Raw genomic sequence first — 20,268 nt, 5'->3', positions numbered from 1 at the left:
GTCGAGCAAGGAGAAATACGAAGTGTCGTAACTATTCGTACAACTCGCTTTCCTGAAGATTTTCCTACATTTTCCTCCGAATAAAAATCCTCGTTTGAAAATTCGTAAACAAGTTTTTCTATTTTCTATCTAACATTCGTCCAAAACGAACGTTAGGCTCCATTTAATTAATTGTAAAAGTAACTATAAAAGTGTAAACATTTCGCATAGAGATATGTTAGAAAAAGGGATTATTCGTATAATAATTCTTGTTAATTTAATACATTAGATCGTATTATAATGGCAAACGTTATCGAATAGAAGTTGTTTCTCGTAGATTCGCGTGTAATTGAACCTGCGGACTCCTCCCTAATTGGATCTTATCCTGCTATTCGAATACCCATCGCTTTATCAATCTGCATTTAATTAGCGTCATTGCCATTCCATCGCAAACATAATTAAAGGGGATCTGAGAAAAGGCAACGTTTAAATTCGTGGATATTTTAACGAAGTGAAACGTCTTATAAAGGGAGATGAGCTTTATTTCCGCGCAGCTCGATCATCAACGTGCTTAAATACCGTTATACATCTTAAAATTGAAAAATTTGAACGTGTTGCGCAACAAGTCGGCTCGGTAAACGAAACCGATTCACGTCGCTGGAATGAAATTTAATCATTCGAATGGGCAGGCAATATCTACTCGGACGGTGCTGAGGCAATTGTGAGAGATGGAAGAAAATACCAACGGATCCGTTTCTTCCCCCGAACGAGTCGAAGAAGGACCTCGTCGAGGTCCTTTCGAAATTTGATTCACGTAACGCGTTCGAAGGCTACCAAACAAGGTGTTTCGTTCGCATGCCAATCAAATCACTGTCGAACGCCGAATTCGACGCTCTCGTCGACTCAATTTCAGTCTCTAAAAGATAAAGTATTCCACATTGGGAGCAGAGGAAATCGAGGATAATCACGGTTCTCGCTTTTCAATTGGAATTCATGAAATGTTAAATCGTTGGAAAGTTCGAAAGAGGCAGATCGATCATTACGTTCAAACGTAACGTTTCTAACGTAGACATTCTATTTAAAGAATATAATGCTATGTAACCTGCAAGTTGTTTCGCGAAATTTAAGCGACAAATATTACCGATCGATCGATTCCTTCTCTATTCTGTATCGTTGTATCGTTAGCACTAGCACCAGCACACTTGGAGAACGATATCTTCGTTATTAATTTTATTAGAATAATGTTGTCTATTTGTAGGAAAAGAGGGGAGGGGGACGATAAATAATTAAGGTTAACGACCCGACCGATCTGAATTATCGACGCCTTGGTTCGCTATCGTTTCCTCGTTCGAATCGTTAATTTCAAATAATTCAAATAATTCTGTCCACGATGTTGCACTTTACGATTTATAATTGTTCTCGTGACCTATATATGGCCGAGGATTATTGGTGCAAAATTCAAAATGTAAACGAAAAAAAAAAGAAAAAGAAGAAGAAGAAGAGGGAGGGAAAGAAGAAAAATTCGTATCGAGTTTTCCGCGGGAAGATTGCCAATTATGAGAATCGAGATACTTAAATTAAGCTTGGTAGATTATACGAGGAAAGAGTTGACGGAAGCAGATTACTCGTTAAAAAGGTTTAGGTTAGTAATTTTATTTAAATAATTGAACGTGGCGTTTAGATTACAGCGGCGCTTGACATTTAAGTATCTCGTAACAGTTTCAAATTTTTTTTTTTCTAATAACTTTTAAATAATAATCTTTAAATGGAACATAAGAAAAAAAATATTCAACAAATTTATAGATAAACCAATATTCTAATATTCTAATAAGATTATCCGTTTAGCCGATACCACTAAATCAATATCTTTTAATCCCTCTTCAACCTTTTTTAATTATTCGCCATATAACGATTAACTCGTAATTTCTCCAAATGGTTTTATCCCACGTAGACTCTGCTCTCGAGCTTATCGCTTATTATTTTATATTTCAATATCGCGTCGTCACTTTCTCTCCCTCTCTCTCTCTCTCTCTTTATAGAAAATGTTGCACGATTTATTAGCGGTTGCACCAATTATTTAGCGGCTGACTAAATCCTCCGTATCTCCGTAATAAACGGTGCTGGATACGCTCTAATCGAACGCGATAATTAACAGATTTTGGAGTAGATTCGAACGCACGATAATACCTATTGGAGAAACAAGCGCGTCTACGATGAAAACGTCGAAGCAGATTGCATCCTTCCACCACCGTCGGTATTATCGATCCCTCTGCCTCCCAAAAGGAAGGGATTAGTTTTGTAATCCAAGTGCTGTCGAGGATGAGATCTCTGAAGTGAATCTCGCCCAAGGTTTCGAGGCGGGCGTAACCGCGAAATTCTTGGAGATATGGTATTATGGAAAAGAGGGAGGAGGGGCATGCGAAGCTGGGAGGGGGGCGAGAATGGCTCTCGTGAGCGAACTTCCCATTTGTAACGTGTATTCTTTTGCTCGCGAATGGGCCGGCCGCACGTGCTGGTACCCTGACCTACATTCACACCTACGTCTAAACCTATGTCTACGACCACGGTCGATCGTCTGACCGTCCCGCGCCGATTGCTTGGCAACTGGCCGCTCTGATTTAATATTTTCGAAATTAGCTCTGCCTCTCCTGCCCTACATTCTGGATGGATATCGCGCCGTCAACCAAACGAAAGCTTTTTCGAAAAATGTACATGTGTGCGTACATATATTTGTGTCGGCGCGGTTTACGCCGTGGATATCGAACCTGTTGCTTCCTGTTCTATCGACGATGGAAAAGAACAAATGGGGGGAGGGAGGGGAAAAAAAAGAAAGAAAAAAAGAAGGAAGGTATAGAAGTGTCGTAGAGCATCGAAATAGTGCACGGCTGGTCGATCGTCGACCAACTTACACGTAATCACGATGATTTAACGTCACGACTGTTTGTTTGCCGGTCGATTCGTTACTCGCGTTGATAAGCCGGTGAGATAACACTGATTTTTTATTATCTGAAAGTAGCGAGTTCGCGACCGCTACTTCGTCGAAGGACTTTCTCGACTTGATCATTGCCGTTTCGATGCAACGATAATTGTGTATTTTCTGCTTTCTTCCAGTTTTTTTTCTTTTTTTTTTTTTTTTCTAACGTTATCGGGAACTTTCGTGCTCGCTCATATTAAGCAACGTCTTATTCGAGAGAGGGAAGTTGACCGTTAAGTTGGAACCACACGTTCCGTCCTTTTTCAATCGACTATTTCATTAGCCATTTATATAGAGAAGAGAATAATATTTCACACTCGAGCCTATATCCAGGTCGATTCGCTCGCGTTTTTGTTTCTCATCACGATTATTCAAACGTGATGTTTCGTTGGCTGGATTAATTTACATAAGATTTTTCGAATTACGAATACGCGAGAAATTTCGCTATTTCGTGACGATTGTTCTCCGATCTTACGAAGGATTTCCGCTAGATCTTTGCCGGAAGTAGTTTCATCCTCTAATTGCGAATCGTTATTCAAACTAGATACACACACGGTGGGTAGGGGAGGGGAGGAGGGGATCTATCTTTGGGCTCTTCTTTTCCATTATTATTTTCATTAATTACGTCTACGAGCTAATGTGTAATGCTTATGGTGCATCAGATCAAAGGCTTAGAACGTAAAGAGTGGTCGTAAAGAAAAAGGGGAGAAGGTAAATCGATAATGCAGCTCTTCTTTCTCGTCTGCCGTCCATTATCTTTATTCGCGTCTAACGACAATAACAGCATCGTTAAAACACGCTTTTCAATTAATCAAGTTACAATGGAAACCGCGAAATATTTGGGAATGGTTTCATCGTTGCCTCCGCCAAACGATTTTTATAAAAAAGGAAAAAAAAAATGAGAGAAAATGCACAAATCTTTTGCTATTACGAGGAAATTGTGCCACGTTGAAATTTCTATTATTCATGACTTGATTTACAAATCTAGGAAACGTAATTACTTCGAATGTAATTACAAAATTCTTCCTTCTTAATTCGTCGACGACGTTTCTTTAATTACCATCGATCTTGTTTGAAAAAAAAAAATCTTGGATAGGAGGCCCCCCCCAACGTTTCGTCGTCCCGGTAACGTCACATCGCGACATTGAAATTGACTTTTGAACGTTAAAAGAGGCCACTGTAAGATCGATAAATCGAATCTCGAGAAGCCCTCGTGTATCGTCGAGACCTTAGGTTGCAGCCTTTGTTGTTGATGCAACGAATAATCGAACGCAATGCAACTCGTATTCGTCTAGATGGTTTGCTCTTGGATTAAAATTTTTCGCGTACTCATTTTTCCTACATTTTTTTTTCTAATCTCGATTTCAACCTTCGATCTTCGATGACCTTTCGATTCAAGATCAAACTATCCGCGATTTAATCTCGACTCGACCTAATTTTTAATAATTTAGAAAAAAACCAAGCATATTTGGGTCAATGCATGCAGATTGGTAGAATGTTTTAACGATGTCAAGTAGCAAAACAGTTCAACGTCGAACGGGACGCGTACTAATTCGTCCCGCATTAGTAACAAATTCGATCTCGTAAGATTCGTTTCGACGTTTGCAGTTGAACTCGATTGAACGATAGGGGAGAAAAATCTTTTTCCATCGAGCATGACGAAGCAAGTCGATGCATCGATAACGAACAAATATACAAATATTTAATTTCAATTAGATCGACGAGCTTGCGTTTTGACAAGATTCGTTCGCGAATTTAATATACGAGTTGTTAGGGTTTAGTGAAAAATTAACGCGAAGGAGTATAAGTTTGGACGAAGATCTATCTGGAAAAGTTGGACAGTAGCCGGTGGACGATTCCTCTCAGATCCAGATCGAGGGGCAAACTTCGTCGACCGACAGGTTCGTTACTCGGTTTCGATATCAATTAGCGCCGAGCGGAGATCACTCTTTTTCCACAGTTGAATCAAGATGAAATTGCACGTGTGTAATTTTGCCGTATTATTTGTCGCTCGATGCCCCGTTCTTTTCGTCCCTTCCATCGAGCCAAAGTGGAGTTGGATATACGATATATTAACAACTAATTGTCTTAGTATAAACAACTTACCACTATTGCTAATTGGATCGGTTTAATTAACCGACCACGTGTTAGTGATTCTATGCTATCTAGACGCGTGTTTCACAATGCACGCTTTGTATTTTGATCTTTGTAATGGCTTCGTAAGCGATGATATATCCGCTCCAACCTCAGAACGCGTGTATTTACGCTCGTATAAGATTTTTTTTTCAATTACCTTCCACGTATCTATCCATATCTGTTTAAACCGGATAAAATCCCGCAGCTTTCTGCTAATTTGGTTAACCTATAACGACTTGCATGGTTTCGAATTAATTTATTTACAGTTACCGAACCTTCGCGGTAATTTGTAATTCAATTGTTCCAACTTATTCGTATCGGCCAAGGCCACTCGAGCTTCCGTCTTATCTCCTTATAAGAAGAAAAAAAAACATATCATCGAAATCTGAACGCAAATCTCGATGAAAATTTCGAATCGATCCTCGAAAATCGACGCCTGATTGCTCGACAATTATCAGATGCATCGCGATAAATAAAGGATATCCTTCGACAGTTGACGGCTTGTCATCAATGAGATTATATCGAGGTAGATACGAGGTTTGAAAGTCTCAGCTTCGTACATCTTAGGCATTCGAAAAGGCGATTAAGAGACGTTAAACAAATTATATTTTTCGAAAGCAAGTCGACTGTCGCGTATTGGCTGCGTATCGATCCTATGAAATAGCCGAAAGCCGAGAGTTTATCGTCCCTATCCCGTGTTTTTCCATCCGCGATTCGCCACGATTCGTCTCGATCGATGGAATTCGTTCTCGTCACGGATAAATTAGCGATGTTCACCGCACATTCCAGATTCGCGCAAGGATGTAACGAGCAGAACGGATGCTCGGACTCGATCGTTGGCGTCGATCGACGAGTCCGTTACTCGTCCAATGGAATAAACGACGCGGTCATTTTTCATCGACGAGGATCGTGACATTCCGAGATCACGGTCGAACAGTTTTTCACGCGCAACATATCGTGACGCTTCCGCAGCGCGTTGAACTACAACATCCTAAGGATTCAGTTCGCCGATGTTCTGGGGCTTCGTCAACACGTGCTCGAATATCTCTCAGAGAATATGCCTGAGAGTATGCTCGACACGCCTCATCCTTTCTAACTAATTTCGCCTTATTTCCTATAATAAATAGATCGTCGATGGGATAGAAAATGGAAACGTTATTGAAGAATCGAGGCGAAAGATAGAAAGATAGAATTCGGTTGAAAACATTCTTTTCATCCCTGACTCGGTTAGGAGGATGCAGCAGATCTAGGAAGTTCGGAGGTCGAGTGAATCGTGTGAACGGGGCTTCATGTGGTGTAGGAAGAAATGCTAGAACGAGGAGGTAGGGGCCTCGCATGGAACGAGCGCGATGCAGAGAGGGAAAGAGATCTCGGAAAGACACGGAGAGAGAAGGAGAAAAAGAGTGAAATGGAGGGAGAGGAGAGAGAGAGAGAGAGAGAGAGAAGAAGGAAATGCAACGCACAAAAGTCTCGATCGTGACACCTGCACGTCTTTGCGCGCCTTCTCTCTCTTTCTCTTTTCTCCTTGTTCTCCGTTGGTTCTTTAGTTCATTTGTTGCCATCCACGGATGAACATCGTCGACAAGCCTCTCGTTTTATGCCGGTTCGCGGCATTACGCGCGGACAGCTGTCTCTGGTAACGGTTGGAGGGATCCTCGACGAGGGATTCTCAAGGTCCTTGGTTGGCTGCCTCACTTTCAAAATTCTTCCTTTCGTTCGACCGAAAGATTCTTCTCTACCGTTGGTCGCGTGGGACGTGAAGGCTCTGGAAAACGATTTCTTTTTGTCTCGCGTGTATAATAAAAACGAGGCACAGCTGATACTTGAGAATTTTTGTTTCCAAAACGAAAAGAATGTAAACAACAATACAGATACGAAGATTTCGAGTGTTTGTTTAACCGGATCGGATCGTTATTTTATGACTTGCCGTTATTGTTTTATCAAGCTTTTTCTTTTTTGGATAATCTTTTTATCGATGATATCTCGCGAGAAATGACGATCGTGTACGAAATGACAAAAATTAAACACTTTGATACGCCGTAATTTCTTTAATATCCATTCAAAAAAATTACTCGGCCGATCGCACGAAAATAAAATAACCGGATGATTCGCAGCGAGCCAAAATATGTCGACGTTTGGAGCGTTCGATGAAAAGGGAATTATCATGGTTATATGCGTACTAACGCGTTAATTGGTTTGAAAGCAATCGAATGGAGCGATGTTCGGTGGAACTATGTACCTAATCGCGGATTCGATTAAACCGTTTCGCTCGAAATTAGTCGAACGTTTGTCATGATTTTCCCAGAGATAGCCTCGTTCCACCCGTATCGATATTTTTTTTCTTCTTCCAATTGTCGAAATACAAATCGATCCAACGATAGATTTACCGTCGAATTTTTCACAATTTTTCCCTCAAAAATTCGATCGATGGTTAAAAGAAAAAAAAAAAAAAGAGTTTACAGATATTTTTTCTCAAAGTATCACGACCTTTTTCCCTGAACGACGTTGATAGGATTAGAATGTTACTGGGTCGCGTCCCGAGGTCTCGTTAACTTTTATATTTACTTTGAGAAAAAGTTGACGAATGGAGTCGTGTTACTTTCTTACGGGGACGTAACGTCACCCCGTCATAGAGGGAACTCGTTCGCACCTCGGAACGAGCTTGGTAACGCATCGTTGCGTAGCGCCGGCTTCTCCCAGCTCCGATTACTCTCTCGCGGACATATACGTATATATATATATATATATATATATATCGTAGCCGATAGTTGCCGATAACGAGCTAGCCTAGCGCACATTTCTCGTGTCGATTCATCGGATTACGAAATCCTCGAGTACGTAATAATCTTTCTTTAGATAAAAGATGGAAGCGAGCATCGATTCGGTGAATTCGGAAAGGGATGCGTTTCTTCTAAAACCACGTTTTATTTCGGGAGAAATTCGTTTCACGGTAAATTCGGATGCATTCGTTTCGCGCGCTCTTGCGCCTGGAGAGCGCAAAAGGGAGAGGAAACCGGGCTGGCGGATATTTGGGACAGGTTTCTATGGTAAAATTCGATTCCAAGATTTAATAATGCTCGGATGACGTCGAGAGGGAATGAATTCGATTTCCCGTGGTGTTGGTAATCGTGGACGTATCGTGGAACGCATCGAGATAAGTGGCACGCGCTCGTGTGGTCGCCGACGAAGAAGAAAAAAAAGGAGGGCGGGCGAGAAAGAGAGCGAAGGTTGGGAAATAAGGGAGAGGAATGGAGGAGAGAGGAGGTCGGCGAAACAGAGACAACGCGGGCAAAGTGTGACCAACGTCCGATGCCGAGTGGCACGCGTGCGTCGTTATTGCGGGAGCAGCCCGATAGAGAGGCGACTCGAAACACGGAGGGGCCATTGATGGAGAGCGCGCGAAAAACAGGTTGGAAAGAGATGGAGGAACAAAGGGATGATGGTGTGTAAAGGGGCTGTGAGAGAGAGAGAGAGAAGGAGGGTTGGCAGGTAGGGAAAGAACGGGGTAAGGGTGGTGCGAGGAAAAAGATGAGATTAAAAGAAGGGAGGGGTAAAAAGAGGGTAAGGATCGAGAACGAGGGTGAAGGAGAGAGAGAGAGAGACAGGGAGGGTGGAATAGGCTCTCTCCGGTAGGCCACGATCGATGGGAGCGATGTTGCCTCCGCTCCTCGTGTACGTATATTCTGCTTCGATTTTCTAGTCGGTGGAAGGCCGGGTCGACTCGGTTGCTCGGTCGACTGGTCGGTACGCTGGTTGCTCGATGCGTTCTGTAAAGCGGCTCTTCTCGACTAGGTTAGAGGGTTAAAAGTATCCGCGCACGAGTTCTCAACACGTGGACCTCGAGACGCTTTTCCTTTCTTCCATGGTGAACGCGGCCCACTTTTTTTATCCTCCATCGACGCCTCCCTTCGTTTCGTCACGCACTCTACTCTGCCTCGCCTATCGGCCCATCTTTTTTCTTTCTTCCGTGTTTCCACCGTTCGCCTTCTCGTATTCGAGCCTCTCTTATTCGAAAACTCGAATGTGCCTCTGATACGTGCATCTTTGCCGCCTAGGCCACGTCGACTCGCGCATAATTTTCCCTTTCACCGCCTACTTGCGCTCTATGTATACCGGCGCCGATGTCGCGTCCAGTCGCGCGTTTCGCTTTGGTCATCCGGTTTCTCTCGATACACCGTCATTTGGCTTCTCTTAATTATCCCCGATCGGCCGGTGGTGCACGGTATCTCGCAGGCTCGAGCTCGTTGTTATTATTAAGCTTTCGTGTTGCGCTTTAAAATAGCATTACTGTCGTCGAGGGCTCGGGATATCGATTTTCTGGAACACGGTCACACGCTTGAAATTCGAAATCAAACCGCCGCTTCTCCGCTTCTATACCGCCGATCTCGGACAGATATTCGAAAATTTCGACACGTCCGCGATTATTACTCCCCCTTCCCCTAACTTTATCTTTCAAATTTATTCTCTCTCGACATGAGCAACGACGTGGCGCACACTTTTAAAATGGGAATCGTACATGTCGATTGTTAGAGTGGCCTACTTTTACCCCGGCTACCCTTTCCTTTATATAATCTCGATATCATCCGCGTCATTGTTACGCGCTGTGATCTTGTTTTTCAGCGAGACAGGTAAATAAGTAGAGCTCCGTTCTGAATACTTAAATACGGTGCCGCGCCACGTCGCTCTTCCCACTTTAGAAACGGGCTGTCCGTGCAACGTCAGCTCGATTTTCTTACAGCTTGCCGTCGCGATTTTTGTCTACTGGGAGTCTCGTTTGCACCGGTAGGACAGGTTATATCCACCCAGAACCACCGGCCTGATAAAATCCTTGCAGTAGCTTTCTGCAGCCAGCTTCGATCGCTCATTTCTTCCAACAGCGAACCGAATAACGCACGTGATTTTTCTCTCGCTCCTCCACCCGCGCCATCTCTCTCCATCGATTCGTCGAAAATCGAAAATCCTTCCCTCTCCTTTCCCCCTTTTTTCTTCTTCTCGCGTTTCCGATTTCACGCGTCCTATTTTTTCGCGTTATCACCGAGAGTGATAGCGATGTTTAACACTTTCCACTCCGACTAATCCTTTCATCTGTTCGCGTAATTAACTCTGCTTGTTCAAGAAACAACACACGATTCAATTCATCGAGCTTTCCCAACTACTGTAACGCGTGCGAGTTTTCCGGATACTTCGCTTTCGACTCTCCAACGCGACTCGTATCGCAATCTCATCGTCACGTTCTCATCTATCTCATCTATTGATTCTAAGAATCGACGCACGAACAAATGCGTTTCAAAAATGTTCAGTTTACAGATTTGTCGTCGCGTTTCTATCTCTACTATTCATTCTTTCCTCTCTCTCTCTCTTCTTTTTTCTCATATTTCATTTCTCGATGATCTTTGAATCGTGACGTACTGCTGATTCTTCCTCGTTTTTACACGCACGTTAATGTATGCGATGAATCGAAACATAAAGTCCCATGTCCGATAATTGTTTACCTTTTATTTGTTTTCCAGAATTTTTGCCACGTTACGAATTTTCGGAAACGTGCGTAATTCTTTATTTACGAGTGGTTCGATCGTGACGACAGCAGTCGCGATATACGCGTTAGTTTTCGCGGTGAACGGCACGGTAAACGACGCGTAAACGACGCGAAGGAATCTCTTAAGGTCGCGGAGGAACCGACGATCCAAGGGAAGGGCGTGGCCAGTTTATCAGAAATCATTGTCTCGTCGCAAATTAGACGCGACACACGGTGGGCGCCTCACTGACTAATTACACGCGAGTCAACGACCTTCGCCTCCAGATCCGAGTCATCTATGGATCTGGTTCTCCGACTCGCTCCACTGTATCATCTTTTGCGCCATTGCCGGCTGTCACGAGTGGAATGCGTACCTTTTCCACGAATTAGACTCCATTTTTCGTAACCCTTTTTCTACTCGTCAAACGATCCATTGAGCCCGAAGTCTACACTCGAACGTAACTTCTATAAAATTTCTGAATCGAATTTGTCACGAAGTCGCGAGCATGGTAAATACACGTTGAAGGGAGGGAGAAAAAAGCGAACGACGATAAAGGGAGCATCGTCGATGCCTTTTTTTCTTTCTTCGACACGGAACACGGTTGACGTTCAAAGCGGCGGAAGTTCTCCGGAGAACACGCGGCAGATGCAAGAGGAAAACACGACGGAGGAATAATATTTTTCGCGAGATTCAACGATCGTCGTTTCCATAAACAGTAATAGAAGGGAATATTGGTAATCGTCGCGAGGAAATTACACGGAATTACACGCGTGATTTCTCTATACGGCGGGATCGCGTGAGAGAATTGTGTACGATATTTCACTGATTCGGATCTACGCGAGCGGAAGAGTTACGATCGATAGACGCGGAATGTAAACGCGATCGAATTTTCTCTACAAGACCATCGTATTTTACACCCATCGATATCTTCCTAACATTTCCAATTACTATCCCCTTAAAAAACGACGCGTATCGTTCATCTCTCGATGACCATCTTTCCCCACGAAAATTCACTTGAATATCGGATATTCTTGCTCGAAAGAGCTTCCACCGCGTGCTTCGATTTATATTCCACGCGTTCGTCTTCGTTAAAACGGCGATTCTGGATACGATTCGATCCACGAAAAAAACACGAAGGAATCGGAAGGAGATACAATCGTCCGTTGAGAATTTCTGCGTTCACGCGATTTCTTTCCAACCTTTTTTGATTCGAACGCGAATATGCCTCTCTCGTTGCTCTCTATCGTTTCTGTCTTCTGAATTTGTTTTTGTCATCGACAACGTCGAACAGATTTTCCCGAAACGATCGTAGCGAGGAACGCGACTTCGAAAGAAATGTTTTATCCGGAACTTTCTGGCCTGCCGCCAGAAATTTCTTCCCAACTTCCGACCACGCGTTCACTTTCGTCCGTTACATCGATATCTGGCCGCGTCTCGTTCCAATATTCCGTGGAGATGTAAGATTATCGAGTGTATAAACTTGTAAACTTCTCATCGAACGGTTGCGTCGGAAGAAAATTAAATTGGAATCGCAGTTACGACTTTTCGAGAAGATCTTTGTTCGTTGTTCCTCTGATTGAATGCGAGCAAGGATCTCGACACAGTGGACTGGTAGAGATGATCTGGCCGAACCATCCTTTGTTCCAAACTTCGCTCCAAGATCGTTATTCCGCCAAAAACCTGTGTTCGGAGTCATGAAGGTATGGGGGGGGCCTCGTGAAAATGGGGGAGAGATTTTATTTGCCTTGGAAAAATAGAGATTGGCTTTCTAAAGGGACGTCTCGTGTTCAAAACGCGACACTTTGTTAATTGGCGTTGCTGCGGTGAAAATTTTTTTTCTTTTCTCTTTTTTTTTGTTGCTTGACACACTTTCGCAGAAAAACATAAATGCTGCCATAAAATCGGCATCCGGTCGACGAACAACAATCACCTTTACTCCGCGATACTTTTACGTAATAACGCAATAACGAACTCCTGCTTCCTTTTTTTCGCGAAAACTTCATTCGTGACTCGTGGAGATCAACAGGCTAAAACGAACGAGCCAGTTTCTTCCGGTCGTCTATTTATTAGATTTTCCGCGCCCGAGTGGGAAACCTTTCCAAACCGAAGCAAACACCAAGCTTTGTATCTTAATCGGCTTCTGTTGTTCAACGATGGTCCACTTTGTCCGATATTTCGCCTCGACTCGCGTACACCGAGAATCCGAGGATATATCCGAAAATAGAAGGCAGGAAAAGATAAATTTGCTTCGGACAGAGATTTAAGTAGCCATCTTCGTTCTTCGAATCGTTGTAACTCTCCCTGTCTCTCTCTCTCGCATCACCGAACTTCCAGACTTGAGCTTTGAAATGATGGGACGCGTACATAAACTGTATAAAAAATCGATTCGATCGAGAAAGCTGGTGGAGGAAGCGATACAAGACGCGATAAAGCGAGTCTCGAGTTTCCCTTTTCCTCGCTGGAAACGATCGAGGAGAGAGAAGCAACTGGGAGGAAAATATCTCATCGCGTTTCGGGAAGAAAATTGGCGTCGTGGCGTTTCGAGACGGTTATTTACTTTTAAGGGGGCATCGAATCGATCAGCTCTCTCTCTTTTTCTCTCTCGGCAGGAATAGAGAGGTCGGAGAGCGAGAAATTTTTCTCGCCTCGAGCATTTATTCGCCGCCTCGGTGCTCCTTTTATACCACTTTCTGTTATCGGTTCCGTGGGAGGGGAGAGGGATCCGGGAATGGGCCGGCGATGCAGAACTACCGAGTCGAAGCAAATTCGTGGTCCTTCCGACAGAAATCGCTTGTCGCGAAACCGGCCAAACTGGATCTCCATTTTCCGCCCTCAAACTCAACTTCCGCGAGATATTCCCTTCTTCGCGTAATTGGATCTTTGCATTACAGCGGAGAATCCTTGCCTCGATTTCGAGAAAGGCGATTATGCCGAAAGATGCCGTGTAAGAATCGCGCGCGAAACCGGATTAAGGTAAAAAATTGACCGCGATTAAACAAATTTAATTTAACCCGTCTCTGTTCCCCACATCGGGGAATAATCTCGAATCTCTTTCTCCTTAACCTTCCTTCAGCGGATAAAGATCGAGCCGAGTAATTGGCCAAACTTGTGACGCCTTTCCCCCCCTCCCCGAGTTTCTATCGTCGCGCGCCTTAATAGTATTCCTCGGTTAGGAAGACGCAATGCGCGTAATAGGCTTACTCCGATCCTAATTATCGAGCGTGTACGCTTAACTTTGAGTCTAATTATCGGTACACGTGACAAAGGAGATCACCGTGTATACACATGCACGCCATTTGCGCGGATTGGGTCAAAGACGTCAAGTGCATACCGAACGAATCCACACTGGCGGAGTGGCAATTCCGATACGCGTAGGCGGGAAACGGGTGCAGGAGTCGACCGCTTTTGTCGACCTCGCGGGACAGGGTGTCTGCGGATGAAAATCTTGTTTCGTTGCTGAAACGGTGAAAACAATAGCTCTTTCAGCGTTATTACTTGACCTGGATCCCTTTCGCGTATTAATTTCAAATTCTCGGTCGATGAACAGAGAGAGAGAGAGAGAGAGAGAGAGAGTCGAGGCCTGTGCATTTCTTGTTTATTCACACGGATTGTTCGATCCTCCGCCTCCTATTTATCTATCTGTTGCTCGGCCCATACTTTTTCCATTTTCTGTTTTTCGTCAGTGTTTTTGTTGTCGCCCCACTCACTTGATCAGGGGACTATATTATTAATTGGAACAACGCGATTATTGGTTAAACGGAGATAATATAATTATGGATTATGAAATCGATGATGTAAATACGTAGGTCTTCGAGTTGAAGCGGCACGCTGTGCAAATATTTCTAATAACAATAAACGAGCAATTTCAATTTCTTTCGATTTGCGAGATCGAAAAGGGACGTTAATCCATTATCTGTCGTATGATTCTTTTAAAAATTGTCTCAACTACTTCATTTGGAGAAGTTAGAATCGTGTTTACGTTACACGAGAATTCCAGTTGTTCTGTTTTTCTTTTTCGTGCAACGCAAAAGATATATACATAATAGGAGCTCGCGATCCCACATTCGTGTCAACGTTTCGATGCAATTCGATGGCGCCAACTTTCCCAAGTCAGACCAGAAAGCTGTTACTCCGGAACGAGTTACTTCATCATCAAGGTTACGGAAGCTCGAAAATTCGATAATCGCGATATCGTGGACAAGGATCGATCCCGTGAACCGAGCATGGCCCGCGGCGATTTAAACTTGCATCGTAATTGATCGATCGATGGGAAAATTTCGAACGGGCCGGTGACCCGTTGCAAATACCGTCTGTTCCATGTTCGATCGTGCGACAAACAAGGTGTCCAGCTGGAAAGATCGATATCGCTTAAAAAGAAAAAAAGAAAAAAAAAGTAATATCCTTTTTCGAGGCGTTTCGTTATCGTCGTTTTTGTCCCTGGAACGCGATAAATTCGCGCCCGAGCGAACCGTAACATTGAACGTGGCACGTGTAGACGTGTAAAATAGGAGATGTTTGTTGCAAAACACAGTTGTTGTGCGCAGATAATATAGTATTAATTCGTAATTGGTATGTGTAGCGCGAGCGGGCACGAGTCGCCACGGTCGCGTTAATTGTCGCGTAAAAACGAGCGCGGGTTACTCTTGAGGCACGAATTTTTAAACGAGAGTTTCACGCGTTACGCGTGGCCGATGTTTAAAAACGCGCGAAAAACAAAGTATAAGATATATCGTTTCGTAATTTCTCGCTTTATGTAATTGGGATCGATCGTGGAAGGTTGGAACGAAAGCGGGAGAAAGCGATCGCGAGTTACGGCGATTCGGTTTTGAGACGAGTGTGCCACGACTCGACGTACTATTTATTTCTCGACGTTAACCACCTCGCGAGTCGCGTTGTTCGACTCGAGAACCCATCGTGCACCTCGTCCACGATCGTTATACGCTTTCACTTTTTTTTTCTTCTTTTCCTCTTAAAGGAGAATCGGAAGGTTAATTAACGCGCCCGTTATTAACAATTGAATCGCGATTCTATTCTTTTCGAAGATTTAAGTTTCTTTCAAACTCGTTCGGTTGACGATCGTTCGGAATTTTTTCAACTTCGAATTAATTTTCCTCGATTAATTCCACCCGAGTTTTCTACTTTTATGAAATTACGTCGTAAAAAAGTATGATTCATAATCGATTGGCCAATCGAATCGAAAATGAAAAAAAGGAAGAACGAGCATATACATACATAAGAGGACGTTCTCGTTTAAGCATCTACGCGCTCCGAATATTTTTAGAGACTTTATCGCCAAGACTGTGCGAGGGTTGGCCTATTTTCGAGGGCAAATCAATTTTTCCACGGTATTCGGAGCTGTAATAATTTCCGCGGGTCTTGCGCTTTCCCGCTGACATATTTTCCATTGTCGACTATCTTCTTAGTGGAATTGGATCGGTGTGCAGCTGTCCCGTATAGGAAAAGGATTGGCGCAAACAAGTACGCGTCTTTTGCACTTGTACGATCCCTTTTCTTTTCTTTTTTTTTCTTTACTTTCATCGCCTTAGCAGATTCCAGCTAACTCTTTGCAACTCGCTGCTTTCGATCTTTCACATACTTCGTTCTTGCTCGAGAAATCTTCATAATCATCGATCGTATTTTAATTACCAACGCGAGACTATCCTTAAACACTTCGGGTCTTGGGACACTGGATTGATCGTTTATGTACGCTCGCGTCATATTTTTCGCAACGAGAGAAATCTTGGTAACCTCTACTCTCGTGTATACACTTTTCATACGTCTTCGCCCGATGGATCGATACAAAGCAGAACGGATGGACACGCGTTGGCAAATATATTTCACGCTACGTTGTAGATCCCTAGACAATCGCTTGCCGTATTTCTCCTCATGGTCGCGATTTCGAGCTACTAAATGCATTTCCTCCCCGTATGTCCGCTCACGTACAATATGATCACGCGTCTAGGCTAGATGCGACCCATGTCTGTTCATGTTCACGCGCACGCATTAAGCTCGTCTCGGCTGGCACGTGAGATCCGGCATCGATTCAACGCCGTGGCGCACTCGTCAATTACATTCGCGTGTAATTCATTCGCGATCCGCGATTCGAGATTCCAATTGTCGTCCTTAATCGCACGAGTTCACGTGAGGCTCGAGTCTCTAGCGAGCTAAGTACACCGGCTCTAGATTCCCCTCGGAGACCGTGTCGATTCCTCGGTATCCGTGCTTAGACGACTTTACCGCATATCTAGGTCCGTGACTTGTCGATATAGCGGCCACGGAGGATTAAATTCTAAACTCCCCTGGTACCGATGATCAACGTTGCTCCATGTCGATTAGCGGAATAAATACTTGGCACGAGTCTTAACTAACCGTTTCACGCTTCCTATCGATTTCCGTCGAGATCCCTCGTTCGCGTCGCGTCGAATGCGACTAAACATCACCGTTCTCCAATTGAATTCGAATCGAGTATCCAGTCCAGATATTTTACAGTTTATATCGAACGTTAGCGAATAATTGGAAAGCTCGAGGTGCGCGTTCTTGGTAGAGTTCTTCGGGGATTGGCAAACGGTCGTGCGTCGGCGAAATGAATTTTTATCAACTGTTATGATTATGCACGCTTGTTTAATTACCAATAAAGTTTCCACTCGTTATTCGGAAGCAGCGCGGAGTAACTTTTTGTTTTCGAAACGCTGCGGGTTTTCTTCTTCGAGCAACGAACAAACAGCTCGCGAAATAAAGTAAGTTTCTCGAGGCTTTGACTCCTCCTCGCTCGATACTCTGCGATTCTCGTCACGGAGTTGACGTTCCTGAGGTCACTCTATCTTTCCTCTGGCGCATACGAATTCGGTTGACGACAAGATTTTATGTCTTCGAGAATGTTTCGGAAGCCACTTTCGCGTCGCGCCTTTCGAGCATGCTTGTCGACCGTGCTGGCTGTACAAGTTCCGCTTAAATGGCGTATAAATCGAATTATAAATTTAAAAGCGACAACGAAGCTTTGTGAACATTAATGACCGGTAACCATAATACCACAACGACCGCACACGTTATTCCACAAATCTGGTCAATCCAATTTCTCGCGCCAAGCACAGTCAACGATGGGAGTCTCTCGATAGAGAATTATACGATTATGATGCCGTTAAAATGGAGGTGAAGACGAATAAAATTAAACAACTTTTTCCTTTTTGTTTTCTATACAATTGATTATCCATCTCCAAAGTAACAAGTATATCGATTGAACACGTTGGTGTTATATCATTGCAAAAATTTTGACGAGTATAATTAAATATTTACGTATGGTTCGTGCTATTTGTAGAATACAGTTAACCGTTCACGTATGTAAAAATATTCTTTATGCAAAAATGGTATTAATAAAATCAGCATAGCACTGAACGCGAGTGCCATTCATTCAAATTGGCACGATAATGAAACAGATATAAATAGAAAATATATATATATATAGAATTATAACGTAGAGATAGATATATAGAATTTGTATTTTATAAATTTTGTATTGTTTGTTACAGGAAAGAACCTCTACAATAACGAGCATGTAGCAATTAAATTGGTGAGTTCGAAAATGGTTATTACATTCGTCTAAAGATCTCGTTAACATGATTTTTTTTTTAACGGTAGTGAAATCGATTTCACGTTGAATCAAGTAACGAGTCTCTAAAGAAACATTAGCTTTACCCTCGACGCTTTTATTCTGAAACGATGTCTCTTTTTCCTTTTTCCAGGAACCAATGAGGTCAAAGGCGCCGCAGCTACACTTAGAATATAGGTTTTACAAATTATTAGGAGCTAATGGTGAGTAGAAGCCACGCGATTAATTAAATTTACCCGAACCGATTTTACGATTTAATCGATCAACGCTACGAATTGTACACAGAGGGTGTACCAGAGGTGTATTACTTCGGTCCTTGCGGGAAGTACAACGCTCTCGTGATGGAACTTCTCGGACCAAGTCTGGAGGATCTGTTCGATCTCTGCGGTAGGAGGTTTACTCTAAAGACCGTTCTCAAAATCGCCACACAAATCGTAAGTAGAATCAATCAATAGCCGTTCCCATTCCATTTAGATTAACCATCGCAAAATATCTGATTGTTATTCGAAAATATCCTTGCGAAGTTTAATAAAAAAATAGTTTTTGACACGTTTGAAATGATAATTGATAACGAACCGGATGTTTCTTATTAACAAGGAATTAATTCCCTTCTTAATGCAGCTCCACAGGATAGAATACGTTCATAGTCGGCATTTGATCTACCGCGATATCAAGCCTGAAAACTTCCTGATAGGACGATCCTCGACCAAACGGGAAAAGATCATCCACATCATCGATTTCGGACTGGCCAAAGAGTACATAGACCTGGAGACGAACAAACACATACCGTATCGGGAACACAAAAGCCTGACGGGCACAGCGCGTTACATGAGCATCAACACGCATCTTGGAAAAGGTAAGTTTTACTTAGCCGGTTTAGATATCCGTGCACGAGGAGACGATTGCCACCCGCTCTCGGCCCATCTGCACAAACTTTTCAAACTTGGCCGCGTGCTCGTTCTCCGTCGAGTCCTGGAGAAAGTTGTAAGCGAGCACGCGTCGCGATACGCTATATTAAATCCAGCAGGAGCGTTTGTTTGTTACGTGGCCGATATCTCCGATTGTATTTCGTCAAAATATGAGTAAAAGGATATATATGTATATATATAAGAGAATTATATAATAACGTTATTAAGTTATATAAAATATTTAAGTAAAAATATCAATAATCTAGCGAATGGACGGAAATGTAGGGTCGATACGATTTTCATTTTGTGTTTTTATTATTAGAGCAGAGCAGAAGAGACGATCTAGAAGCGTTAGGCAACATGCTGATGTACTTCCTGCGTGGTAGCCTTCCGTGGCAAGGGCTGAAAGCGGACACGTTGAAAGAACGATATCAGAAGATCGGCGATACGAAGCGGAACACACCAATCGAGATTCTTTGCGACGGGCATCCCGAAGAATTGGCTACGTACTTGCGATATGTGCGTAGATTGGATTTCTTCGAGACGCCCGACTACGAGTACCTGAGGAATCTCTTCAACGACTTGTACGAGAAACGGGGTTTTGTCAACGACGAGGAATTCGACTGGACTGGCAAGACGATGGTACGTGATACATTGCTGCTCACTGTCAAGTGATCCCAGTATACGTCACTTTCTCTTTTATCTCTTCGCAATGCATGCAAGAAAGGAAGACAGAATAATAGAAGAGTTGCATGATGGTCGATTTTGCCCAGGGACGAAGCACGTATCGCAAGAGTCGATATCAAAAAAACCCATTAATAAAGTTATTTTTTTCCTGCCCCCTCTTTCTTTCTTTTTGTTTTTGATATTCAAACAATTCCTATTTACAATTAACACAATGTACAATATAATGTCTACATTATTTATTAGATTATGTAAATTAAAAGATTTTTATTAATGACATTTTTGATTATCTTTCTCAATCGTGTACGGTTTGCCAAATTTTTCTTTCCTTTTTTCTTTTTTTTATTTTTCACATCGCGCGTAGCAGTTGTTTTAGCAATGTCGCGCGCTTAGAAATTTCGAGATATCGTCTCTTACGGGTAAGTAAGTCGTCCTGAGGATTCTTTCTCTACGCCGTTCCTCCGA

At 43.1% G+C, this 20,268-nt stretch overlaps 1 protein-coding gene across 16 annotated transcripts in view; it reads left to right on the top strand.

The window, feature by feature from the left end:
- Window positions 1-20,268, top strand: part of LOC108002826 (casein kinase I) — a 41,636-nt gene that overhangs the window by 15,038 nt on the left and 6,330 nt on the right. For 15 of the 16 annotated variants that reach the window (XM_017064727.3, XM_017064726.3, XM_062071344.1 and 12 more), the window contains exons 2-6: window positions 18,132-18,172; window positions 18,345-18,414; window positions 18,497-18,645; window positions 18,833-19,067; window positions 19,442-19,761. In XM_017064727.3, the coding sequence (XP_016920216.1) occupies window positions 18,132-18,172; window positions 18,345-18,414; window positions 18,497-18,645; window positions 18,833-19,067; window positions 19,442-19,761 (815 nt within the window). Of the gene's footprint in view, window positions 1-17,736; window positions 17,755-18,131; window positions 18,173-18,344; window positions 18,415-18,496; window positions 18,646-18,832; window positions 19,068-19,441; window positions 19,762-20,268 lie in introns of those variants that run through there. The other variant, XM_062071345.1, reaches the window with a different exon arrangement.

Source organism: Apis cerana, linkage group LG2 (assembly GCF_029169275.1).
Source record: "Apis cerana isolate GH-2021 linkage group LG2, AcerK_1.0, whole genome shotgun sequence".
NCBI lineage: Eukaryota > Metazoa > Arthropoda > Insecta > Hymenoptera > Apidae > Apis > Apis cerana.
The sequence above is the reverse complement of the archived record's forward strand: the minus strand, read 5'-3'. Positions and strand labels throughout refer to the sequence as shown.